Here is a 26693-nt window from a genome sequence, read left to right on the forward strand (position 1 = left end):
GGAGTGAGCGGCGCTCGGCGCGGAGCGGAGTCGGGAGGCGCCGCGCGCGCCGCGCAGCCCAACCCAGCCCTGCCCGGCCCGGCCCCGCCGCCGCTCGGCCCCGCTCAGGGACGGCGCCCGCCCGCCCGCCGTGCCCCCCCCCTCCCTCCCGCCTCTCCCGCACCGGGAGCCCCGTCCCGGGTCCCCCCCCGCTTCTCCTCCTTTCTCCCCCCCCCCTCCTCCTCCCCTTTCTCCGCCGGCTGCAACCGAGGAGGTACAAGCGGGGCCAGGCCCCGGGAAGCCCAGCCCAGCGGAGCCCTCCCCGCCTCGCCAGCCAGGCCGGGGGGGAATGAGCCCCCGCTGCCCTGAAGAGCCCGCCGCCGCCTGAGCGGGGAGCAGCAGAGCAGCGAGGCCCCGCGCCGGCCGGCCAGGCAGGGAGCAGCTCGGGGGGGGGGACCGGTCCGGGGCGGGGGGGCGGCTGGGTGGGGAGGGGGGGGGGTTATCATGGCTGCTCAGGTCGCCCCCGCCGCCGCCAGCAGCCTGGGCGCCCCGGCCCCGTCGGAGCTGAAGAAAGCGGAGGCGCAGCAGCGGGAGTGCGCCCCGGAGGAGGCGGGCGGTGAGGCGGCGGCGGAGCGCGGCGGCGAGAAGCAGGCGGAGAGCGAGGGCCCCCCGGGGAAGGAGCTGCAGGACGGGGCCGAGAGCAACGGAGGGGGCGCAGGGGCCGAGCCCGACCTGAAGAGCTCGAACGGGAACGCGGGCCCCAGGCCGCCGCTGCCGCCGCCACCCTGAACAATAACCTCCCGGAGCCGCCCGGTGGCGGCGGCGGCGGCAGCAGCGACGGGGTGGGGGCGCCGCAGCAGCCGCCGCCGCCGCAGCAGCCTCCCCCGTCCCACCCGGCCGCCTTGCCCCCGCCAGCCTACGGCTTCGGGCAGCCCTACGGCCGCGGCGCGCAGGCTGCTGCCGCCGCGGCCGCCGCCGCTGCTTTCCACCAACATGGCGGACAACAAAGCCCTGGCATGGCAGCGCTGCAGAGCGGCGGCCTGGAGCAGCCCTACCCGGGGCCGGCGGGAGCCGCGGCCGCCGCCGCGGCGGGGCCGCCCCCTCCGCAGAACTCGCACGGCGCCGCCGAGCACGGCTTCCCCAACCACCAGTACAACTCGTACTACGGGGCCGGGCGCAGCGCCGGCTCCTACCCGCCTCCCCCCCAGGCCTACGCCCTGAGCTCCCCCCGGGGCAGCGCGCAGGGCCCGGCGCAAGCGGCCGCCAAGGCGCCCGCCGCCGCCTTCTCGCAGCAGCGCTTCGGGGTCATGGGGCCCTCGGCCGCCGGCGGCGCGGGCGGAGGAGGAGGAGGGGGCGCCACCCCGCAGCCCACGGCCACCCCCACCCTCAACCAGCTCCTCACCTCCCCCAGCTCCGCCCGCGGCTACCAGGGGTACCCCGCGGGCGACTATAGCAGCGGGCCGCAGGACGGCGGCGCCGCCGCCAAGGGCCCGGCCGCGGCGGACATGGTCTCGCAGTACGGCGGGGGCAGCGGGCAGGGCTGGGCCGCGGCGGCCGCCGGGGCCCCGCCGAGGAGCCACCACGCGCCCATGAGCCCCGGCAGCAGCGGCGGCGGCGGACAGAGCCTCGGCAGGAGCCAGCAGGTAACGGGGCGGCCGGGGGCGCGCCCGGGGCCGCGAGGGGAGCGGGCGAGGGGCCGTCGGGGGCGGCGCGGGGCGCGCGCGGGGCTCTCGCGGCGGGTCCCCCCGCCGGGCCGGCGCCGCCGGGGCGCTGCCATTGTCTGCGCTGCTCTGGCTCTCTAAAATGGCTGCCTCGCCGCCTTCCCTTCCTCCCTTGCCGGTCTTTGTGCGGGGCTCCCGGGCGGGCGCCTCCTGCCCGCCCGCCGCTCCGGGGGCCGCCGTGGACGCCGAGAGCGGGGGGCACCGCGCGGCGGGGCCGGGGGCGGCAGCGGGGGGCGCGGGGCGCCCTGCGGCCCAGCTCGATGCAGCCGCAGGCCCCAGCGCCGCGGCCCGTGCCCGGCTTCCCCTCGCGCCACCCCCTCAGCCCCCCACGGCCACCCCCGGCGCGGGGGGTCCCAACCGGAGGGGTGCCCGGGGGGTCCCGGGGTCACCCCCAGCCTCCGCGGGGCCGCCGGGCAGCGGGGCGCGCGCGGGCCGGGGCCACGTCGGCCGCTGGCGGCGGCTCGCGGCTCGGCGGCGGGAGCGGCGAGCGCGGCTCGCTTGGGTTTGGGATTTGAATTATGGAGGTAAAATCCTTCTGTCAAAGCCAGGAGACAGTTGGTCTTAGGTTGACATCCTCGCCGCGCGCTGATTGGCTCCCCCGCCGCCGCTCTTGGCCATTTATAATTGCCTCTGATGTAATGGCACAACCATCCCGATGAGCTCATAAAACTTCCACGCTCCGCTTTTCCGACGGACCCGGACCCGCCGCCGCTTTCGGACGCTCCCCCAGCGCTGCCGCTTCGTCCCCCTCGCCCTGGTGCCGCCCGTGACCTTGAGGAGAGCCCGTCGGTGCCGGAGGAGGCCGTGGCACCGCGCGCTCCCCGGCGCCTTTCGGAGCCTTCGGAGTCGCGCGGCGCCCGGGATGCCGCGAGGCCGCACCGCGTGCTCCGGGCGGACAGGCTCTGGGGCAGGTTGAAGGCGTCAAGGAGACAAAAGCAGCAACCACAGCCGAATTTGGGGCTGTATCGCAAAAAAATGGTCAGTTGCTAGTTTGCACCTAAGAGAGGCTTTAACGTATCCGAGTCTTGAGCCTCTAGCTGTAGATATTAGGGCACGTTTAACTGCCCTTTTGCTTGTGTGGAGTAAGCCCTGGCAGCGTCACTCCCCTTTTCATTAATAAAGGGACATATTGCGAATGTCGCGATCGTTCTTAAGGTCAAGTTCAGCAGTGCCGTAGCTCTTCGCTTTTCATCAAAGTGCTAGAACCAAGTCGTGTGAAATCACGACTGTTACTGCACAGCTGGAATTAGTCGTTTGCTGGAAACATGGAAGGCCGGAAAATGTGCAGAGGAGGAGTCGTGCCCACTGGATGTGTTTAGGTAGAGGGAAAAGTGGTGCTGGGGTCTAATATCTGAAAATGCGATGAAAACCGGGTAACTTGCTGTGTTTAGACATGCCTGGTGCGGGATCAACGCACCTTTTGTTTCTTGGGCTATCTTGGAGCCCCAAGTCAGGACCATTTGATACCCCGGAGCGCAACGTGCGGCCTGCAGAGGGTCCCTTCTTGCTCGGTCCTTCTCTGGCGTCGGTCTGAAAACTGCTCAGTTCTTGCTCTGTGATTGCTGAAGGCAAGACCTGTGTCCAGAGTTCCTTAGGTGGCTTTTCCATCGGGTGGAAGTGGCACTTTCTAGTAGGCTGGATCTTATTCCTGCTGCGGGCATCAAAGTGTCGAACGGCTGTTCCTAGCGCGTCTCTGACTACTCCAAGTGAAGGTTTTGGTTGTCCGAAGACCCGTGAGAAACTTGCTGAAGTGTCATGGAAGCTGGTGCGGTTACTTGGGGGCACTTTTCATATCCCGTAAAACTTCAGCCTGGATGAAATGGGTGCTAAAACACGGTGTCAGGTTGAGCTTTGAAGGAGATGTTTCCTTGGGGAGTGTATCAGGCAAAAGTGCTTTTCTGTCACAATTCTGATCTGAATTTACAAATAAAGAAACTTGTTTTGTCCTGATAGGTTTGTAAAAATACAAGCAGAACTACCAAGCCCTTTCTGTGCCAAGGAACATTGGACTCAAACTGCCGGTTCCTTTTTGTTTCTAGAAAAATAAAACTAAAACAGACTTATCCAGCGTTGTGAAAGCTTCCCCGCGTCATCTGTGCTGCCCACAAGAAATGGTTCATGAGTAGTAACACTCCTGTTCTGACTTTTGGTGAACTCTGTTATATTCCCTAGCCTGGCAGAGTTTAGAGCTTGAGCTTGTCTTGTCTTCATCTTGTGCTGCAGGCAGCAACACGGGGCCTTGACGGGTGACTTGGAGAAAGTCTAGGAGAGTGAGAGGAGGATTTAATCCATCTGGCTGAAAACCAGACGGAGAAGCATCCCTAGGTGCAGGCTTGGGAGGATAGCGTGGGCTTCCTCCTTCCAGGCGTGTTTGGGACAGAAAACGTAAGGTCTGGGGGAGAGGAAGAAGGATAACGCAGAAAAGAAGAAGTGCCTTGTATTCTGTAAACTCATTAGGATTTATGAATGATGCCACGAGAGGAGTTTCTTCACATCGCTCATCAAGAAAAGTGAAGTAATTTCTGGCGTGAAAGTTGTTTTGGCAGAATACTTCCGGTAATAAATTGAAATTATGATCGCTCGCGTGGAGCCCGGGCGGCAGGGAGAGCGAGGATCGCTCATGAGAGCGGTGACCAGTGATCCGGCGTTCCTAGAGGCTGGCATAGAGGACCAGGGAATTCACAGGTTTTTTTTTCCTGATGACTTAGAGCTGGGAACTGCGGAGCGGGGTCAAGAGATCAGCCTGCCTCTTCGGCACAGTGTGGGATGAGAAATCTGTGGTTTGCTGTGGGAATGACTGGTAGGAAACCAGCCCTGGGGCTCTTTGTTTTCAGTTTTTCCATTTTGCTAACGGTTCTGTCATGCGTTTCTCCTCTTCCTCCCCGTCCCCGACAGAGTCCGTAGCCCTTCCTGATATCCAGCTGGCTTTTCTGGTGCCTGCAGGCTTGGAGCAAACGCCTTTGGAGGTGCCTGCCCTCCCTGTGCTCCGTGAGCATCTCTCGTGGAAGAAGCTCTCGCTCCAGCAAACGGCATCTCCTGTAACGGGAGATGCCTCTGGATTGCATTAAACATTCACATGGTGGATAACCTCCCAGAGGTGCACTGACATCTCTAGGCCTCTGATAAGTTCAGCAAAATCCGTTTAAAAATGGTATGTTTAATAAAAAAAACTCTTCCGGGCCCGCTGCCATACAATAACTATTTTTTGTTGACTTAGATCTCAACATCAGTAGCAAGTGAGGCATGAAAAATGTTGTTGAAAATATGGTTTTTAAGCTAAATTGGCACCAAATGGCTCAGCGTTGCCAATGAGCTGTGATATCTTGGAATCTGAAATCGAGACCTGGCTCCTGTTGGCTTTTATCGCGGGGGTTTTTCCTTGCTTAGCATTGTAATGCTAGGAGGCCTTGGACGGCTCCGGGGTGTGGGAAACACTCGGTTTTCCCAGCAAAAAAGAGCGGAGCCTCCTCTCCCTCTGCGGTGAGACGCAGCTCCAGATGAGCAGTAATTTTAGGCCTTTTCTGTGTTGGAAAAATGCAGTATTTGAAAGTCGTCGTAAAGACGGATCTAGTTAATTTGAAAGCGGGCGCCGCAGGTTTTCCTGGGTTGCTTTTCCAGGCAACCCAAGTGTTGCTCGATTCTCTTAAGATGTTCTGGTCCCGCAATCCTGTTGTGGTGATGCTCCTTTTTCGGTGCCTGGTGTCCACTGGGGCCCGGACCAGCCCGTCTCGTTTCAACTCTCCCCTCGAGCTCCTCTTTCCTGTCCTTGGGTTTGTCTTGGGGCAAATGGCACCGTGTTTCGGCCTTGCCCAGGGGTTGGCCGTGCTTCCCGCCTGCCTTTTACCAAGGGTGGCTCCAAGGCACTGTCCCTGCTTGGCTGTTTCCTGGATGAAGGAGGTTTCTTCCCGGGGAGTCTCTTGCAGTTGTGAAAGGTTGTTTTGGGCCATAGTTTTTTGCTAAATTACTTTCCAGTTTCCTAAAACTGCCCAGTTGAATTCCTTCTGGTTATCAGAAGTTTTAGCATCACACTTTTCTAAGTGACCTTTGAGCTTTGCTGAACTTCTTCCCTGTTTTTAGACAGACTAGAAATTGGGGTTGGAGGAAGCATGGGAGTCAAATGTTCCAGTAAATCTGTGCCTTGCTGCTCTCTTCAGTTTAGTAAATTCATGGTTAATTTGTTTTCCATAGTCTTGTTTGAGAGCGCTCGTTAATGAACGCTACATTATAAGGAGTATTAACACAAAGATCCTATCAAGATCCCAGAATATTTCCTTCAGAGAGGAACTAAAGTTTAAAATTAAGCTAAATAGTGCTACTATTAAACTTTTTTTTTTTTTCTTTTTTTTATCTCCTGTGCAACTTTTCCCCCGTTTTTCTTCCTCCTCTTTCCAAAGAACACCACCAACTTGGAAATCCTGTTGTTAACCCCGCTCATCTGAATCCCTGATGTCCGGGATTCGAGTGTGAGCGGAGAGCGCTGCCCTTTCCTGCTCTGCCTCGGCGGGTTTGCAGTGCTGTGTCTGGCCAGGTGGATGTTCTGGATCGCAGCTCCCGTGCGAGGGATTGCCATGGGGAGCAGCTCGGGAGCCGGTCGCTGCCCGGTTCCTGCCAAGAGGGCTCGAAACTCCCGAGCAGCAGCTGGAGCAGAGCAGAAACCCAAGGCAGGTGGAAATGAAGAAAGATGAACTCGGAGTATTCAGTGGTGCTGTTGTGGCCCCTTGCTTTCCCTTCTGGAAGGAACCTTAAACTTACCGGTGTGGATGCAAAATAGTATTGCCCTTTTCTTTCCGGTGGGAGGAAAAAAACAGGGTGTTTTCAGGGAAGGAGGAAGAAAGTATTTAAAAAAAAAAAAAAAAGTTCTGCAAAAGCTCTTCTGTCAGGTGCTGGTTTCAAGAAATTCAGCCCTTAGCTTATCAGAGGGTTATGTACATGCTGCTGGAAACGTTATCCTAGATGCCTGTTAGCCAAAGCAGTAAATCTCCAGCTAGGAGTGAATGACAGGTGGGATTGGAGAGAAAAAAGGCAGTTTTCCTTGGCACGCTGGACCGAAACCGCCGCGCGCCGCCCGGGTCCCTGCTCTGTGCCTGTTCCTCGGCGGTGGTAGCAGGGTGGACGGCGCCTCGTTGGCATCTTCGCGGAGCGGGAAGAGGAGCAGAGCGGCTGGGGCTCCCCGCACGCCCCTGCTGCAGCCCCGAATCGATCCCGGGTGAATCCCCTCTGTAAATCACACATCAGCTCCACGCTATTAAGTGTGTTCTTGGTCTTGGGGCTGAAGATGTGTGGAAACTTGGGCTTCCTGAAGTCTCGAGCTCTTCCAGGGACTGTTTTGCAGCAGAGGGGCTCAAGGTGGCCTCGCCGGGGCCCAGCAAGGCAGGTCCCGGAATGTTGGTCTCCGGGTCTCGTCCCGCAAGAGCGGACCCGTCACTCCTCCCTAGTATATAGTTTTAGTTAAATGCATGGGGAAGACCTCCTTGATGAAGCTGTGCACTTAAAGAAGCAGCATCCAAAGCTGCCCGGAGAGGCTTGTGGAGGAGAAGAAGCCGGGCTGGAACAGGAGGAGTCGCTTCTCTCAGGACTCATCTCATGCACATATATTAGTTGTTCCTGTAGCGCCTTAAGCAGATGATAATATATATTACCATATGGATGAGGGAGAGGTTCCTTTTTCTTACTCCTCTGTGCACCTGCACTCCCAGTGTTGGGGCTCAGCAGATCAGTCCTGCAGCTTGAGCGTTTTTTGGGGTTTTGTGGAATTCTTCGAGAGGAGCATTTCCGAGTTTGCCTTCCTTTCTGGAGTACTCCTGAGTTTTAAGTGACAGCTCAGTAAGTATTTACACAATGTAGGCATGAGCTTTCTGGAGCAAAATGTAAAAGATGCTGCATAATGGTAGGTAAATTTAATAAAAAAGTCTTTGCTTTGTATGTTCAGAGTAAAATGATAGCTGTAGCTAGAGTCTGATACCTGATCTCGTTCCTTTTTATTTTGGAGGGGAGAGAAAAGGGTGAAAAAAGAGTAGGAGCAAGGGAAGAAGGGATTTGTTTCATTCCATAAACACTAAAGTGAAAAACTTCCTGTTAGGAGGGTGAGTGAGTGCCTGTGTGTTAATTCCTGTGAAATTCCCATGAAAAATCAGTTCGTGTAAGTAACCCTGCAAATCCTCCTGGTCCATTAGAGTCTGTGGCCCTTTATGGAGTAACCAGCATGTTATTTCCTTAAGTTAACTTTAGCAACTGAACCTCTTTCAAGGACAACTTAAATTGCTACTATTTTTTTTTCCAAACTTGCGTAACTTCCTGTTGCTGCTACGTAATTAATCTTGTGCCTAAACTATCCCACCGAGCTGCGAGGCGGAGGCAGGAGCGCTTTCCGGAGAAGCCGAGGGAGACCCCAGAGCCCTGGTCCCCTGTGCGCCGGGTCCCGCTGTGGCTCTGCCCTGGATTTCGTGCCAACCTGGGAGTTTCTGGCCACGTGACAAACCTGAGGAATAACTTTGTCATTTTTTGCTGGGAGGTGACAGCGATGTCCTGGAGGAGGCTGGGAGGAGAGAGCGGTGGCAGCGGCTGCGCGGGGCCGACCGTAGCTGCGACTTTCCGTCCTGAGAAATTCTGCGACTCTTCTCAAGGAGCAGCTTTTGAAGTGAGGAGGACTCTGGAATTTCCCCAGGGGAGACTTAAAACAAGTACTTCCCCCCTCGCTTGTGAAATTTCTTGCAGGTCTGACTAAGAGAAACTCTGAAAATCACCGTTTCCCTTCTGATGTCAGCACGGCGCTGGCAACTTGCCCGTGAATAACTGAACAGGAATGTTTTAAATCCCGTGCCCAGGCCACAGCCTCAGCTGCGGCTCCCGCCGCCGCCGTGGGAGACGGCCCCGCGCAGCCGGGGGGTCGCGCTTCGGTGCCGCTCTGCGGTGGCCGCACGTGCTCCGCGCGGGCCCTGCGTCTCCGCGCGGGGGGCACCGGTTCCGGTCCGAGGGCTCTGGCCTCCTGCAGAAGCTCCGTGGCCCGTTGCCCGTGCGGCTCTGAGCCCCGTCGCTGAGCTCTGCGTCCCGACCCGAGCGCCCGGCTCGTCCAGCCGTGCCGCGGGGCACCCGGCCTTGCCGCCTGTGCTGCTTTGCTCTCTCTAACATTACAAAAAATCCTCCCAGTCATCCTTATTTACATTTATTCTGCTCTTGTCTTCGTGTCCTTTACTCTGTTCTTGTCCCTTTGGATAGGGGGGAGCAGCTGCAGGAGAAGGGGGTCACCTGCTTTATGAACATGGGGCTTTCTCCCTTTCTGCAGGCTCCTTGGGATAAAGCTGCCAGTTAAATTGCAAAACGTCTCCTTAGACTTGAAGGTTTTGGTGCTTGTCCGGGATCCTTTTGAAGGGATGGACTGTCCCGCTCTGCTACCTGAGTGTCCTCAGGGTCCCGGCCCTATAAATAGCTTTTCCTGGCAGTGTGGGATCCTTCCTCTACTCGCTCTGAGTTTTGTTCTTCGTAACAGTCTAATGATGGATTTAAAGTCCAAATGACTGTAGGACTATGCACCCTGTACAAGTTTAGGAGGAGAATCTGGTATTCATTAACTGCATGTAAATAATTAAGCTGGTGCCGGACAAGAGGTGGTCTTCCCTGAGACAAGCTTGTGAAATACCTTGAAGGAAAGTTCTTACCTGTGTGTAGGGACTGTATTGAAGTGATGGGAGTGCTGCCATGAGATATAACTTGATTTTCTCTTTTCTTTAATATCTCGGAGCCGGGGGCTGGCGTTGCTGACCAAGAAGTCTCTGTGCTGAAGGGCAGTTTGCTGAGTGTGACCACGTGCCTTGTTGTGGCACCGGGGCTGCACGTGTGGCCCCAGTCCGGCCCTTTGCGTCGGGTGGGTGTGTGGTTTTGTTTGGTTGTTTATTTAAAAAAAAAGAAAAAAAAAACAAACTCATTTGCTTACTGTGGCATCAGGGACTCGTGATAATTACTGTGCTTTGGAGCCCCTGGAAAGGGCCCAGGGCAGCTGCTACGTGCTGCAGACTTGGACATCTTCTCTAATTGTGCGTGGGTAATTGGGTGTTAGTGTGATAGGAACCATCTAAATATCAAAGTCTCTCCTACTCTTTCACGAGATATATATATATATATATATATATATATATGTCATGATATACCTGTGAAGCTAGTAAGTGCAGTTCTTCACTTTTCAGATGGCTTTTCCTTGCCTCTAAACCCTGCGATTTGCTGCATAGGGAATGTTCGGAGCAGGGACTAAAAGCCGCATCTCACAAAATCAAGGTTAATGCTGTAACTGCTCCATCGTACTTTCTCTCTGGGCATGGGATTACACCTGGAACAGTTTCCTTTGGTTTTAGGAAAAATCATCTCGCTGGAAATGTTCCTTCTGGTTGCCTGTGGCTTTTCCGAGGGCAGAATTTGGCTCCCCTGGAATAGGGTACGTTCGAGGGGAAATGACTCTCAGGTAACGCGTGAGCTAATCCTGGATCAGGATGGAGGTTCTTAATAGAAATGGCATAAAAAGCCTCGTTGAGGTAATGCTCTGGAGGAGAAGCGCAAGGCCTGGCTGAAGCTTCTCTCTGCTCTTGGATGTGTGGAAGCGGCTGTCAGGCCTCTCCTGAGTTATCCTCCCTGCCTGGACACTAAAGATACTGCGAAAATGCCTTTGCTGGCCCTCCTGTTCGGTTCACAAGGCATGACAGTGATGGAAAAGCTTGTTTCCGCGTTAATTGTGATTGATTACCTTGCAATCTAGGACAAGATTTCCTTTGAAAAGCTATATGCTGATTTGGTGTCAGGAATTAAAATCAGATGAAGTGATTAGTGTTCTATGAAATATCCCCAAGCAATTGCGTGCTCCTCGGAGGTTCTGGACCGTGCTCTGGTCCTTAACTCTTGCCTTCCCTTCTCTGGAGCAAGATGCTAAATCTAGCGTCCAAATGCGTTGGAAAATAATTTATTGGGTGTTTTGTAACAGAGAACAGGGGTGTGATTTGGCTCTGAGCTTCAGAGTGGAGGTGTATGGGCACTAACGATGACCGTGGAGCGCGTTGAGCGTGTGTAGTGGCAGCACAACAGTAACGCTTGCGCCGATGGTCAACGCGCGCTAACGTTCGACGCGCGTCGCATCTCTCTGTAAATGGCAATAAGCCGTTCCGAGCTGTCGCTGCTGTCAAGGCGCAGCCGTGTCTCATTTTCCTTTTCTCCTACGAGTTGTCTCACGGTTTCTTGTTCTACCTGTTCCCCAAACCAGCGCGGAGCTCGCGGCGCCGGCTGGCCCTCCTCCCCCCGTGGCATTGGCACGCTTCGGGATTTCGGTGCGTTCTCAGCAGCCACGCGCTCCTCTCGGCCTGCCAAACAGCTCCCCGCCGTGCTCGCTGCCTTGAGAAGAAGCTGGAAGCTCTGGGCAGAGATGGGAGAGAAGCCCTGGGCGAGGAGCTGCTGTGGGGCTGTGAAACCCAGGCCTCGGTATCGCTCTGGCCAGCTGCACGAGGCTGTGGGTTTTTTGGTTCGTTTTGAACAACCGTGACCTTGTGTCACTGTAGAGTTGGGATTTGTGTCAGGCTTGTCATGAGTAACGTTCCTGAATCAGAGCAGTGTTGGTCTAGTGAAGGCCTTACCAGTGTCTTCACTGCTTCCTGAGCACCTACTTGGTTGCAGCTTTTAATTTTCTTGCCTGCGTGGTCTGTTCATCTCCTCCAACCTCCTGTCCCAGCCCAGGCAGGGCAGCAGCTCTGCTTCCTGGGTGCAAGTAGATTTTTCAGTTAAGAATCCTGGAAATTGGTTGTCGTTTGCTGCAGTTATCAGTGCATCACTGGTAAATGCAGGTGATATCTTGCCATTACTGCAGTTTTAAGTATTTTGTGTTCCATGGAACCAAAGTGGAGCCTGAAATTTTAAGGCTAAGATAAAAGAGCACTCCACAAAGTCCACAAAAACATCTTGCAAATTTATCAGCAGCTATAGTGAGAGGGGAAATAACTTCATCAAAACAGAGCTGTGTTACCTTGTATCGTGTTGGGTCCCTTCTGTAAAATATCAGGGTGGAGCCGGGAGGGACGGACAGTGTTTAGGGAGCACTAAAGTGCCCATTAACGAGGTGCCACTGGGATTAATCCTAGTGAGGTGCACAATGTGGGGCCAACATCAGCTGCTAATCTGTACCCAGAGTCTGCTGGAGATACTGGGGCTGTGATTAGCAGGTCGTTGCCGCAGCCCCCTTGGGTGGATTGTGCCCTTGGGATGGGAGCTTCACCAGCAGGCAGCAGCTCTGAGGTGGCCGCAGGAGGAGCGTGGAGTTCTGTACGTTGTTGGCTGCAAGGTGGGCTGTTTATTCCGCAGATTGTTTCCAAAACGCGGCCTTCTTGGATGACTTGGGGCTTCCTTCGTGCTTTTCGATGAGCTCAGACCGTGCAGCAGCGCCCGCGAGTGCGACGCAGCCTGGAGAAGCTGCAGGCCCCGACACGCAGCCCTCGCTGCGGCAGGCGGCTGCGCTGGACAAGATGGAGCTGCGTGTGCCGAGCTGCCGCTCCGAGGAGCCTGGCGACCGCCGTTGGAGCGTCCTGCGGCCGCGGAGCCGGGAGCTCGGAGGAGCTGCCCGTTCCAGAGCCCCGAGCTGCTCCTCCGGCCTCCGTCCTTCCCAGCTCCGCGTGGGGAGCAGTCGTGGGAATGCGTTCATGGGGAGCCTTCCAGCCACCCGTTCCCCTGGTGAAAGACGAGGAAGGCAAAAGTCCAAAATGTCCAAGCACAGCTTTTCCTTTCTGAACGGCCCTGGTGGGTAGAAACCTGTAATGCGCATTTATTCCTGTTTGATAGGTGAAAAATGAAGGCAGGGGTGAAAAATAACAGAAATGTCTAATATAGTACAGTCACAATGTGGATGCCCTTAGTTCTGCAATCTAACTGTATCCTTTCCCCTGCTACGGTTGCGTGACAGGCAGCCCGACCCGTGACTTCCCTCTGCGCTGCTTGCGGCTTCGCTGTTTTGTTGCTTCGGTGTGGGAGAAGTTGGATCCGCGCAAACTCGGGGTCTACTCCGATGCTCTGGAGGGCGAGCGAATGGTTTGTGATGCAGGTGATGGTGAATTCTTTGTAGAAAGTTAGGAGGAAGGGGCTGAAGGTGCCCTGAGTTTGGAACGTGCGCTGGGACAGCTTGGGTTTCTGCACACGTAGGGGCTTTTAATGAGTTGATGAAACGTACTTTGCTGTGGGAAGTAAACTCTACCGAGGCCTCTTTGTCTTGGATCTCCCTTCAGCCCTGAAGCTTTGGAGGACAAATGACATGTCAGCAGCGTTCAGCATCAAAAGACATCCATCTTCGAGGACTGTATTGCTTATTTGAGAGGAAACAGGGCTTTTGGAGAATTAGCTGGATGGTGGTGACCGGAGGTTGCCGCAGGTTGCGTTCGTCTGAACGGCTTTACGGGGTTTCCGGAGCCCTCGAAGGGTTTCGGGAGTGCTTAGTGGGAGTATTTTGCATCTTGCTAGCGATCTGGAGCAGCTGGACTCTGAGTGATTGAAATTAGATCACCTAAATAGTGGTGACACTTAGATTAATTCTGCTCTTCCATCCGAGCCCTTCCTCCTCTTGCCTTTTTTACGGCTTGCTCTTGGCCGGGTCCCATCGCTGTGGTACAGCGGGAGCCTGCGCGCTCCTCCTAGCGCGTGAGGAGGCCTGGAACGAAAACGCTGTAATCAGACCCCGAGCTGCCTTTTCCTTGACTTGCTTCCAGTTCATTAGAGCAGATGTAGGATGTTGGCTAAACCCAAAGCCTGATTTAATATTCAGGAAGGAAGTTTCTTTCCATCATAAAAGGAGCATCACCTCATTACAACTGTCGCGTGTTTTTTGGGGTCGTCTCCCGCGGAGCTGAGATGCTGCTTTTTGGATGGCGTGCAGGTGCTTGGAAGACTGCTTGGGAAAGGGAGGGCAGGGGCGCTTTAGAAATTTGGGACTGAATTGACCAAATAGGGTGCTTCTAAAATGAACTGAAGTTCAAGAACGAGCACGTTGCCAGTTACCTAACTCCGAAATGTCTGAAAATGTCGCTAGTTCCCACCTGTTGCATAAGAATCATAACCCTTCGTTAATTCAGACTGCTGCTAATTTAGCAAACAGTGTTGGTCAGAAGCAGCTTGTAAGTAGTGACAGCTCCTGCATCCAATTCGGTGCCTCTTTGCTGAGGAAGAAGAGGCATCATTGCTGAGGAGGAAGAACAGCGCTCCCCCGTCACCCAGGGCAGTGTACACTGTCCGCCAGGTCCTTTGGTAGAGCAGCTTTTCAGAAATAAAGTAAAATACCCCGTTATTGTAAGTATGCATCTGCCTTCAAGGAGCTTCCGAGGAGCGCAGAAAAGCAGTTGTTTGTCATCTTCAAATGTGATAGCTGTTGAAATAATACAGAGAGATACCTAAATAACGCGGTGTGATAAGCAGCAGGGCTGTGTGTCAAGGGCAATGACTGGCTGAAGAAAGGACCTGAAATCTAGAGCTTTGGTAAGTAGGATTTGTTGGATTTGCTAAGGGGGCTTAAAGCCAAGCTTGGAGGGAAAGATGAGATGGACAAATGCGCTCCGTTAGGACAGAGGCTCTCTGGGCACCCTGCTGCCCTTTTCCACTTTTCCAAGACAAAGAAATCAAAGAGCCCTCATCATACTTGGGTGCGAACTTGAGTTGTTGCTGAGGAAGATTAAAGCTGAAGATCTTTTTCCCCATTTACTTCTTTTAAGAACAAAGTGTTCTTTAATGCTATACCCTGTAAGCAAAACTGTGGTCAGTTTTAATCAATTTGAAGAATATTAGTAAGCACGGTGCTTAGGAAAGTCCTCCGAGATGTGTGGACTGGCCCCTTGCGGAGAAATGTTAATAGGGTAATTACTGTATTATGTTTAAACCAGGAAGATGCAAGTCTGAATAGCTGTTCTGAGAAAACTTACTCATCTTTTTTTCACTGGGAAAACTTAGTATCATGGATTTACAGAAAATCTCCCAAAAGAAACCTATGCAGTAAATATTTATCAAAGAAAGGAGCAACATTGAATAGGGCTGATTTAAAATCGACAGGAGCTCCAAGTAACCCTTGGTCACAGCAGGTGAGTGAAGTCAGTTAGAAAATGTTCCTTTTTCCCCTTTGTGTATGAAGTTGATTTCGTTAGCCTGTTCCGAGGCCTGTGTGCTAGCAGATTATTAGAGGAATAGAAAGTATGTTTAGTCAAACTCTGGTCTACTGAAAAAATCCTAAGAAAAGCCAAACTCCTCATAGTTGCAGAACTGAAACTATTAAACAGAGCTCAGTTATTCAGGCACTAGTAACCGGTAATGACATTGCGGGGAATGAGATGAACTTTTCACTGGTTGTGTATTAAAATCTAAATTATATTCCAGCACGCAGGGGACCACATGTTCGGTTTACTCTTCTGTAGCTCTTCTAAAATTGGCTGTGTCCCTCAAATTCCTACAGGAGAGTCGATACCTCCAGGGATTCAGTTATTTCCTCCTGGAGATGCTGACCTTAGTCTGCCAGGGACCTTCCCGCAGCGGCGGGCGCAGGACGAGCGAGCAGCGGGTGCTGCGGCCCTGCCTGGTGTCCTGGTTCGGCCGGGGGCTGCAGGCAGCTGCTGCGTTTCTCGAGTTTAAAAAGGGGAGGGATTTTTTTTTTTTTTTTTAAAAAAGGAAGTGCACGCTTCTGTGATGCTCTGAATAAAACACATCTCTAGCTTTACTATCCCACTGGGATACTTGGTTCAGCGTTCACACGGTGATTACTTCTAACGGGGTTTTCTAAGTCTTTGTCTTTTGGGGGCATCGTCATCTATTACAGGAGGATTTTTTTTTTCCTTTTTTTTATCCTAATTTCACCTTAGCTTCTTCCACTTCTTTTTAAAAACGGACAGCCCCAAGAAGAGGGGCAAGGAAGCACAACTGGGTACGCAGGTCCTTCAGAAGGCTATAAAAGGTAGTGAGATCAGGCTGGGCTCCTGACGCCAGCGCAGCCGCTCGTGTCTCGAATAGACGGCATGAAAGCGTTCCCGACCGGATGGGCGACCCTTGTTTGCTCCCTGTTGTTAGTTGGGGCTCATTTCCCAACTTGAGCTCTTCAGACTAGTCACGGGGGAGCTCGAGCTGCCTGTGTTGGGGGTTTCAGAAGTTACGGCAAGGCAGGAAAGTGGCTGAAGCGCAAGAGGGGGAACGCGGCCGAGTTCGGCTGTGCTGGAAGGCCCTGCGGGTCTCCACGTCCCCCGTCCCAGTTCCCCTGCTCTGCGCTGCCAGGTTGCCACTGGCTGCGGTTTGGGAGGTGGAACTCTCGGCTTCCCACACTTGTGGGTCAGTGCGAACTGTGTGTGGTTCGTGATGCTGGGGGTGATTCTTCTCGCTCTGCGTTTCCTTCGTGCGCCGCGTGGCCGGGTGCCGCTGCCCCCGGTGGGTTTGGCACTGCTGAGTTGGTGACGATTTCATGCCCATCTCGCTGATGTTGCCTTGAGGCTCCTGATGCCTTAGCTGCAAGAGCATCCTTGAAAACACGACCGAGGTTTAGTTTGAGGGAAAGGGTTCGTGGTGCCTCCTCCCCAGGGTGGTGCAGCTGATGGGACTCGCATTGGAGTAGAAGGCGTGAGAGGGGCCCCGAAACCTCTCTCCATCTTGGTGTGGGCCCCCATGCAGGCCCTGTGCGGCGCTGCCTCACGGAGCGAGCGGCGCCGCCTCACGGCGCTCGCCTCAGGTAGCACCCGTCTCCTCGCCCGCGTCCGGCTCGCGGGTCCCCCCTGTCCCCAGCGGTGCCCACGGCGCCGCTCGCCGCGTCCGGGCCCGCGGGCCCTTTGCGACGGCAGCGCGCGGGCGCCAGACAACCCCGCGTGCCGGCGGGGCCGCGCGGCCGGTCACGTGCGCCGGCGCTGCCACCGCCGCCGGGGTCCTTGCCCATCTGTTCCCGGCTCTTTCTGGGTTATCAGGCGCCGGTCCAAGTCCTCGCAGGCAGCCTGCTCCGTGACCGGTGCTCCCGAGCGCTAACCTTCCCGGCAGGGCCCGGCGCCGCGTTGCTTCCATGCAGATGAGCCACGTGCTCCTGGCTCCGAGGCGTTGCGCAGGAAGCGCCGTTTCCTGCGCCGCGTTCCCGGCGGGCGGCTCCGGGCGCGCGGCACGGGCCGGGGATCGCGGCGGGATCGCGGCGCGCGCGGGGAGCCCCCCCGCCGCCCTCCCTCGCCATCCCACCTCCGCGGCTACGTCAGCACAACACAACCGCACGCGCTCTCGTACTGGTGGTGTCATTCATTCGGTGCCAAGATTGCTTTAAAAAATTCCCTTGGCCCCAGTTCAAACAGGAGTACAGCTGGGATGTGTTAGATTTTAGGCAGTCTGCCCTCAATTTGAGATGAGTTATAAATAGCAGTGCCGACTTCCTTAACTACCACTCTCCGAGGTAAAATGCAGGTTAATTACTGTGGGAATCAATTAGGGCTTCTCTCGGTTAAACAGCCGGTAATGCTTTTTATTATTTTTTATCACTGGAAACGGACAGCAAATCTGCTCAGGGAAGATTTCAGATCCAAGGTGAGAGCTTGGTGCTCTTTTTTTTTTTTCCTTTTTTCTTTTTTTTTTCTCCTCTCTTTTTGGCCTTTTTATTTTATTGAGCAGCCAAGGAAATCAGTCGTGGCCAATACCCAGGTTTGCCAATAACAGAGCAATACTGAGTCGAGACTGGAGAATTCAATAAATAGCTCCCCCTTTTCCCTTGGCGACGGGGGAGGTCAGGATGAGGCTCCTCTCGATGGCTGTGGCAGTTTGGGCTGCTTGTGTAGCTCTCCCAAGGTGGTTTTCGCCTCTTTACTCCTTTTCACTCTGGGAAGAAAGTCTCCGCTTTAACCAAACTGCTCTTTGAAGAAGTGAATTTTTCTTTGACTAAGTCGAAGTCCAGAAAAATTGGGACGTGAAATCCAGGTGTCTGCTTAGACCTGCACAGAAGGCCTCCCCCGTTGCTGGTCTCCTTGCAGGGCAGCGGCCTGGCTGTCCCTGGGTTTGTTCCTGTGCTCAGGACGATTTTTACGTTTCGGAGGGTGTCTCTGCCCGGTCGCGCACCCAGAGCCCTGCTGTTATTTTTCAAGAATAGCTGCTTTTTGTGGTGCTGTTTCATTTTAGGGGTCTGGCATCCTTTACAGTATTGATTTGGAGCATTGCTTTGAATTGGGCAATTTAAGCTTGCTCCAGGCTTCACGTTACGTGTTCGCAGTCTGGAAATGTCTTAAATTTCATTGAAATATCGGTGTTTTCTTGGGTTGTTTTTATTCCGCGCTGTGCCAAGCACTTTTGGGTTTGGAAGTCAGACCAGTGGCAGAATTGTGTTTTGCCAAGTTTGGGTAGTTAATGGTGTTATAAAACAGCAAAGATTCTGCCACTGAAGGGAGAATAGGGCAATTTCTGTGAATGCAGGGAGGTGCAAGCAGGGGGTCTGGACTTCAGTGATCAAGAAGCGACACTTTTTCTCAATTATGTGTCTCTGTAGCAGGGCCTTGGCTTTTGAAGTGTAATCACAGTAATCTACTCCTGTGGTTTCCTATTGAAAGGATTTCCCATGTATCAGTCCGGAGGGGAAGCTCCAGCCTTTTGCCGCCGGAGTTTGGTCTTTCCGTATTTATCCTCGCGCGTTCCCGCCAGCGCGCGGCCTTCGCTTCCTCCTGCCTTTCCCATCTCACGTCGTGTCGGCAGAAAAGGAGCCGGGCGCCGGCCCCGCTCTCCCGGAGCCTTCCCGGGAGCGCTCGGATCCGTCGGCTCTCGCTGCGTTTCGGCGGCTCTTTTGGGAAGCACGTGGAGTTACATCGCCCCAAAGCACCGGGATAGCGGCTTGGATTGGGCTTCCTGATGCTGCGTGCTCTAAACCAGGCGATGCTGCTCGGCCTAGAGCCCTGCCAGTGCAAGTGTGCTTTAATGGGAGAAAATGGTCCTTTTGCTGGGCCATATTTGGCGTTGGGTTTTCCTTTTGTGGATGGAACCGTGTGGAAAAGGCTGCAGTTTGGCGTGATGCTCTTCCTGGTTGTTTTCAGCACCCTCGGGGCGCGAGGCCCTCATGGAAGAACAGCAGGTTTTGGAAGAACACTGTGCAGAATCGTACGCCGAGCGATCGAGGTGACGGCGTGGTCACGTCCTGGGAACAAGCTTTTTCTTTTTTTTTCTTTCTTTTTTTTTCCTCTGGCTACATAAATAGTTCCGAATGTTTCTTTGAGTGGTTTTTTTTTTTTAGACGTCTTCCTGTAGGAGTCACGGCAAGAGTGGATCTTCACCTTGTTGCTCTCCTTCCTGAAGATATGGTTAGCGTTGTGGGTGACCACAGACAAGCAAATCTGGGCAGAGGAGGCTGCGTGTGGTGTGTGCGTATTAGAAAAAAACAAAAACACGTTCCTCAGAGAGGAGCAGAGCCGAAGGCGGCTCATGGTAGCGGACAGAGGGGATGAGGCAACAACTGGAGGAAAGCAAGTAACGAGCGGAAAAGACGCTGAAATGGGTGGTCAGGAACCAAGAGTTGCACTCGCCGGGGAGGAGAAAGGAAGGGGGGGACTAGAGGGAGAGTCCAACGGTCCCAGTGCTGCCGGTTTCACGGAGCAAAGGAGATAAAGGGGGGAGGAAAAAGCTTTGGGTAATCTAGGGGAGGCAGGAGGCAGCGCTCAGGAAGCGCTGGGGGCGCCGGCCCGGGAGACGTAAACACGGGATGTGTCCGTTAGGGTGGATCCGATGCTCTCGTGTTGCTGTAGCTCACAGGATTGAGGACCTTTAAGGCTTCTTTTTTTTCTTTTCTTTTCCATTCTCCTGAACTAACCTCCTTCTCGGAGCCCTGTGTGGATGCAGTGATGGCTGGAGTGGGAATTGCCCTTCGGGATCGCCGTGGGTTAGGGCTTTTCTCACTTCTGAGTTACAGCAACCGAAACCCACGCTACTCGTCAGCGGTAGCACCTGCCATGGCTTTAACGTAAACCATGAACTTTTCCAGAGCTGCCTTAGTGTCAGTGTGCACTAACAGCACGATCGAGTGTGGCAGGACGTGGCTTTAAATCTCTCTGTCCTCCTAGAGAGCATCAAATCAGTAAAGTGTGTGTGCTGGCCTGCAAAGAGCCCTGCAGGAGGACAAGTGCTGTTTGCAGGGGCATGCAGGGCTGCCCCGCAGCAGGGAGGGTACCTGGGTCTGGCTCTTACTTGATTCACGCTCTCGTGGTGGAGGTTTGTCCAAGAAAACCCCAGCTAAGTGAGTAGCTGCCCTGTTTACCCAAACTCAGGGAGCTTCTCCAGCCGTTCCCACGTTTGGCAGTGCCGTCCCGCGCGGCGAGCTCTCCGCGGCGCCCTGCTTGGCAGCGCGCGGCGCTGGCAGGCGAGGAGCAGCAGCCAGCTGGTCAAACAAATGTTCGCAGGGGCTGCGCCGCGGGGCCGCAAGCTGTGCCGGCTGCCGGGGCCGCGTTTTGGGAAGCGGAGCCGCGCGGAGCGGGGCTGGATGCGGCGCGGGCGTCCCGGCGTTGGGAGTTCCCGGCGCTGCGCGGTGCTTGTGCGGGCCTGCCGCGCCGCTCCCCAGCGAGGAGGGTGGATCTGTGCAAATACCGCCCCGGGGCTGCGGGCAGGGAGGAGTGGGGAATGGGGAGCCCGTCGTCGTGGGGATCCGCTGGAAAACGGCTCATCCGCGCTACGTGGGTGCTCGGGAGAGGAGCCGGCGCTTCTCATGCAGCTCCAATGCTGGAGGTTAAAGACTTGGGCCCCGCTTTAGTGTGGGAACAGGGCTGCTGTGGTAGAAGAGACACATTAAAGACCGTGCTTTGAGGTTCATGGTTTTCAGGAAATTTGATCGACTCTCCTTATGTCCTGGCTCGAGGCAGGGCAGGTTCCACAGTTTGGTAAAGTTGCGTTTGTTCGCTTGTCTCCTGATGTCTGCTCTAAAACGCAGGGACTTGACTTGCAAGGACGAAAAGAATGTATATGTCCACATACATGTATTCGTCTAAAGAAATTCAATTTAGAAACTTTTGTTCTACAAAAGGCAGACATAAAAGTGGGCAAAATGGGACTGTGGTCTTGCCATGACCACCGATGTGATCATCGGTAGCGCTGCCCGGTGTTAGTGCATCAATATGGATTAATTCAGATGCATAAGTGTAAATCAACTGCATTTTGGGAGACCTTGTTATACGTGCAGGAAAAAAGTGTTTCTTGTGAATATTTACGTTTTCATCTTGAACTTACCATGTTGTGGAGGATGTAGACGTTAAACTACTCCCAGCTATGGGGAATCATTTAGATGTGAGCGGGCAGTGGGAATGGTGCTTTGCTTTGGGATACAACAACGGGTTTTAGCGCTCAGAGGGGCAGACCAGCGCCTCGTGCCCTGCGCCTCGTGCTGAAGTTTCCTTCTGGGCTATTTTGGAAGTTGTGAACGATTCCTCTATGCAGCTGGATGTACATAACGTGTCCCCGCTTGCTTTGCAGCCTTCCAGCCCAATGGATCAGATGGGGAAGATGAGGCCTCAACCGTATGGAGGAAACAACCCATACACACAGCAGCAGGGGCCTCAGGCTGGGCCACAGCAAGGACATGGCTATCCAGGACAGCCCTATGGGCCCCAGACTCCCCAGAGATATCCCATGGGAATGCAAAGCAGGACGCAGAGCGCGATGGGCAGCATCTCGTATGCACAGCAGGTAGAGCACCCCAGCTTCTTGCCTCTGTAGGCTCCGTTGGGTCAAGCAGAAGAGCACTGAAACACTGTGTGTTCTGAAGGGACTGCCTCCAGACGGGTCAGAACTGCTTATTTGAGTTATTTGAGCAAGATGATCAGATAGAGACCCCTAAGAACTTAGTGATGGTTTGTTGCTACTAAGGAAAACGTCAAGCACAAGTGATTTCTGCTGTTGTTTGGGAGGTCTCCTTATAGGGTGGCATTTCCAGTCCCTTCCCAGTTAGCTGCTCTGCACAGATCCCTGACTTGTTTCTTCTTACGTGCATCCTCATTTTCTTCGTGTGTGCGAAATACCTTTGTAACGGGTGTAATTCTCCCCTTTTCTGCTGCAGATGCCTCCTTACGGACAGCAGGGCCCCGGCACGTACGGGCAGCAAAGCCAAACTCCGTATTACAACCAGCAGAGCCCTCACCCGCAGCAGCAGCAGCCGCCGTACCCGCAGCAGCCCCCGTCGCAGACCCCGCACGCTCAGCCTTCCTATCAGCAGCAGCAGCCTCCGTCGCAGCCTCCCCAGCTGCAGGGCTCCCAGCCTGCCTACTCGCAGCAGCAGTCGCAGCCGCCCCATCAGCAGTCCCCGACTCCGTATCCTCAAGCGCAGTCCTCAGCCCAGCAGCACCAACAGAGCCAGCCCCCCTACCCCCAGCAGCAGTCGCAGTCGCCCTACCAGCAGCAGCAGCCGACGCAGCAGGCGGCTTCCTCGGCGCTGTCGCAGTCGTCCTCGTACCCCGCGGCGCAGGCGCAGCCGCAGGCCGCGTACTCGCAGCAGCGCTTCCCCCCTCCTCAGGTAGGCCCTCTCCCGCTTCCCTGCTTTGCCCGAGCGCCTTGGAAGAAACTCGGGCAAATCCTTTCCTTTGCGGGGTTGCTTTGGTCCATCGGGCTGCGCTGATGGCAGTGGTAAACGTGCTGCCCTCTCCCTTGTGTCTAGATCTGTGTGATTTATTTGGCGGTACCGGGCCGAGCTCCGGTAGCAGTTTGGACGGTTGCTTAAATGCTGCTTGATGGGCAATACCAGGCTAAGGGGTTTCATACTGGAATGCTTTTCCAGTTGTAGGCTGTGGGATAGCTCCAGGTGGTCTACAGAGCTGCTCCATGCAGCACAATAACAGAGTGCTTCTGAGGCTTCAAAAAAACCTATTTCCTGGTGCTTTTGTGTCCCAGACTGAGCCTTCAGGAGGCGTATTGATCGCACAGAGGAAACGAGCATGGGAAAGCTCCTCGAGTTCCTTGCTGCTTGGGTGGAAATTTTCCACCTGCATTTACAGATGGCAGCAAAAAATGGTGCTGGAGCCAAAAGAGACAGTTAGTTTGCAGAGTGACGCAGAGATGATGACAGGAGAGTTTGCTCTTAAATGTAAAACCGGGCTTTAGGGAGGAGAAAGAGCAGTGCACCCATAGAGTGAAAGATACAATTGTGAATCAGATTTTTCTTTTAATTGTATTTATTTTCAACAAGGCTGTGTAATAGTTATGCAAAAAGCCAACTGTAAGCCTTTCAGCAAACATTGTGTCGCGTCAAAGGTAGCTTCCCAAAGTTGGAAGATTTGCCTTTTTCATCGCCTGGCGTTTGTGCACCGAAGCACTTTACTGCTCCAGTGAGATGTCAGAAGGCAAGAAGCTAAGCGGGCCATCTCCCAAGAGAGTTTCTGTGCTTCTGGGCCTGTAAGAAGGGAAAACCAGAGAATTCCTGTTTTGTCATGGTTTAGAGTTCCAGTCCTGACAGTCTCTATAGCAGCCCGGCAGCATCTGTCCCCCTACAGAGCACCAGGCCTGCTGACTTGAACTCTTTACTGTCTTATTTCCCATTCTGGGCAAACGTCACCACGGGTACATAATTCTTCCACAATATGAGAATATACCAGGCCGATTCCACAGAGCTGTTATTTTATTCCCATTTTATGTGTTTTTTTTTTCCTGTCACTTGGTTTTTCAGGAGTTATCTCAAGACTCATTTGGGTCCCAGGCATCATCTGCTCCCTCACTGGCTTCCAGTAAAGGGCAAGAAGAAATGAACTTGAATCTTCAGTCCAGACCTTCGAGCCTGCCGGTGAGTTGCGAGCTGCTCTAGAAGTGAATGGGGCGAGGGCAATCAGAAGCACAGCAGGATAAATTAGCACGGGTAGTATTCCGCATGGAAATGGGAATGATGGGGGCTGCCTGTGCTTTTTACTAAGTCATTAGCTTCTGGCTTCCCACTGGAGATTAAATGTAATTTACAAAAGTAATGGATCCGAGAGTAAAGTTTAACCCTAAAAAGCCTGGTTGGTGTCTCCTAGCTAAATGATTTCCTGAGCTTTCCGACTGCAGTGCCAGAAGTACCAGATTGCTGTTACAGTGGGCCCTGACCTTCAGGGGAAGGTGTCTCATGTTTATTTTATTTTATTGTTCATCGAGTCCACTACTTTTTCTGGCAGAGAGCAGCCTGGTAGAGCTGGTGCCTTTCTATGTCAGTGGATCCTCATATTGCTGAGTTAAGCTTCTTTGGTCCAAGTAGACTTGAATGGTGGATGAGAAAGACAAATTTATTAGTACCTGGAGTGAGGAAGATCAGGCACCAATAGCTCCTCCACTGCAGATACAGATTTATTATTATTTTCTCCTTTTGTATTCAAAGTCTGCTTCTCTGTAAGTACAGCGAGCGGCTGGATATCAGATTAGTGTCTAGTATTGCGGCAGGTTTTAGACTAGAATAGTTAAACTTCAGGTGAAAACTGCATCCAGAAAACTGAGCAGAAGGATTAAAAGTTTAGGTTAGTTTGTTTGAGTTGGTCTGTGCCTCTGACTCCCAAGAATTTGAGTGCTGAATTTCTGATTCTGATGGTTATCATCACTTGTACCTCATAGGAAGCGAGTCGCTTTTTTTTTCTTTAGCCTCTGGCTAAATCTCTTTCTAAGCAGCAGTTGCACTGGTCAAAGGAGAGCGAGCTGTGTGTGTAGCAGAGCTATTTTTGCCTTCAGCAGTGGTAACGGGTCTGTTGCGAGTCCCTGGGAGTAATTCCTTTGGGTTGTGGGTACAGGTTGTCACCCAAACTAAAAAGCGTTGTTAGTGTTGACCCCCTAATGGGAGTAGTTGCGGGTTGTTTCTTTTTTTCTTCCTTTTTTTTTTTTTCCCTCCCTCCTTTTGGACCCTGATTACAAAGATTTAATTTGTTCTGAGGCCTGGGGGAAAAATCCTTTTAAATAGCATGTTTCTTTCCACTCTGCCTCTCCACAAGTTCTTCCATGTGACCCATCCTCTGGCGAAGAACGTAGGAAAAGTGAAGCCACTGAAGTAATTGAAGAAATTGCTGTAGCTGGGAACGGTGGGAAGTCCTGCGTAGTGGCATTGTTGATCCAGCCATCCCGAATCCTGCCAGTCAGCGCCCTCTGACTCAGATTATAGGAATTAGTTGCTCTGCTTAGCAGCAGTGGCTTCGTCTCAGCACCAAGTGGGAGTTTATTTTATGCTTTGTGGTTAGGTGCATTTGGCCCTTTTCAAGTTTCCCTTCTTCCAAATGGCTTTAGAAGAGATCCTGATTCCTCTTGTAAGAGGTGGGATAAGCCTGAAAAGAGGCATTTTCATCCCGTTTTTAGAGTTCTAACATGTCCCCAGTTTCTGATTAGGTAGTTGGGAGGTTTTCTGGAGAGAAATCCAGGGCACAAAGAAATTGGTTCAGCTTTTGGAATCGGATAGCTATAAGGCTTGTTTTTTGTTTTAAACTGATATTTATAGTCGTCCCGATTTTGATTAAACATGGATCAGCTCTTGTAGGAATAGAGAACTCCGTCTTTTAGGTCCTTAACTTAGGAAACATTGAATTTATGTACCTAGAGCCTTCCTGATAGTCTTTGGCACAATGTTTTATGTTGTGCTCCAGTATTAATGTTGGAATTTTCAGCAATAAAGGGGATTTTTTTTTTTTCTCAGCAGATCCTATCACCTTTTCAGGAGATGGTAATTAATGATTTCTCCAGTGCTCTATATGCTCATGTGTAAGCAGCAACATGTCTCATCTTCCATATCTGCTTGTGTTGCTAGACTTTTCTAGCCTAAATATTTTTGATTCACCCTTCGCTTTCTGAAGATTATCCTTACAGAGGGGAGAATGCTGCCCCTAACTTGAATTTGCTGATGCCTTTTGAAGAGCAGCGTGGCCACGTGCTGTCCTGGCTGGCACCCTCCTCCTGTACTTGGCTGGGTGAGGGATTTCTCTGAAGAATTCTCTGCTTCCTTAGGGAGCCGCTATCCGGAATGCAGCTGAACTGAGATTGCTGTTGTGCATGGGAGAAGTGTGGTCTTTGTGCCGGGGTGTGATAGCTGAGTAGTGATCCTTGGTATAAATCTCTTTGTCCCAGGAGAATCCCAAGTCTCATCTCTTCCGCAGAGGAGTCTTCCTGGGAGTCATCTCCAGTTCCTCTAATGTCTCTGGCTTTTGAGCCCTGGATCCTGAGTCTGTAGGAGTTGAATAATTCCAGCTATCAATTACTTCTCTAGTAATTAATAATTTTAGCAACAGTAGTTTAGATTTGCAAGGTGCTGGTAGCAAGAAGAGGGAAGCAGAAGGGTGTTAAGGTTGGAGACCTTAAAGCAGTTTACAAAGCAGACCTGACCTGATGCTGGTATTTACTGGCATAGGTGCTTTTCACTGCTTCTGTTTTTTTTAGTGAAGTTTATCCATTGAAACCACCGGTTTTGTCAGAGACTGTTTTCAGGTCGCTGGTGAAACCAGGAGGAGGGATATTGGCAGGGTTTTGGAAGTACTGGAATATGGCAAGGCTGTGCTTGGTATTTTGTTGCAATAAATGTGTAATGAGGCAGCTTGTGCGGATGTTTGAGCACCTCCATCCCGGAATGTCCTTGCTTTTTCTGTTGTTAGGTACTGTGTTGGCTGAGGGAGAAATTTCACCCCTTTCTGGGGCAATATAGTTCCATCTTGATGTGGAATGAGAATCAATTTAATCTCACTATTTTGCACTGTTACAAAACTTTCTTTTTTGTTCACCTGCACTTCACTTGTTTGTTCATCACTGACTTCTGGTCCCAAAAGCATCATCTTTGTTGGTGGCAGAAAAGAATATGATGAAGAACTCATCTCTGATCCGCATTTAGTTTCCGAACATACATGCCGGACTTGGATCATTGCAGGATGAAAAATGAGGCTATTGGTTTTCCTCTTGGCTGTGCACGCGTCCTCCTTCCCCAGCAGTTTGGGGAGGATTTGTTTCAATTTGGGCTCCTGGAGGTTCTCAGCACCAGCTGGATGTGCCCGTCCTACCGGATCATCCCTCAGCGGGTGCGCCGTGGATCCCTGAAGTGGAATAAAGTTG

General features: G+C 53.2%; 1 protein-coding gene across 1 annotated transcript in view; it reads left to right on the plus strand.

Annotated features, from left to right (window-relative positions):
• Nucleotides 1-481: 481 nt before the first annotated feature.
• The window catches only part of ARID1A (AT-rich interaction domain 1A), a 53275-nt gene continuing 27063 nt past the window's right edge, over nt 482-26693 (plus strand). The window contains 5 exon segments of the mRNA XM_088531156.1: nt 482-747; nt 750-1622; nt 21138-21350; nt 21721-22173; nt 23320-23433. Coding sequence (XP_088387282.1) covers nt 484-747; nt 750-1622; nt 21138-21350; nt 21721-22173; nt 23320-23433 — 1917 coding nt within the window. The 5' untranslated portion in view covers nt 482-483.

This window comes from Tinamus guttatus, unplaced genomic scaffold (assembly GCF_059628265.1).
Source record: "Tinamus guttatus ecotype Peru unplaced genomic scaffold, ASM5962826v1 Tinamus_guttatus_pri_ptg000397l, whole genome shotgun sequence".
Lineage (NCBI taxonomy): Eukaryota > Metazoa > Chordata > Aves > Tinamiformes > Tinamidae > Tinamus > Tinamus guttatus.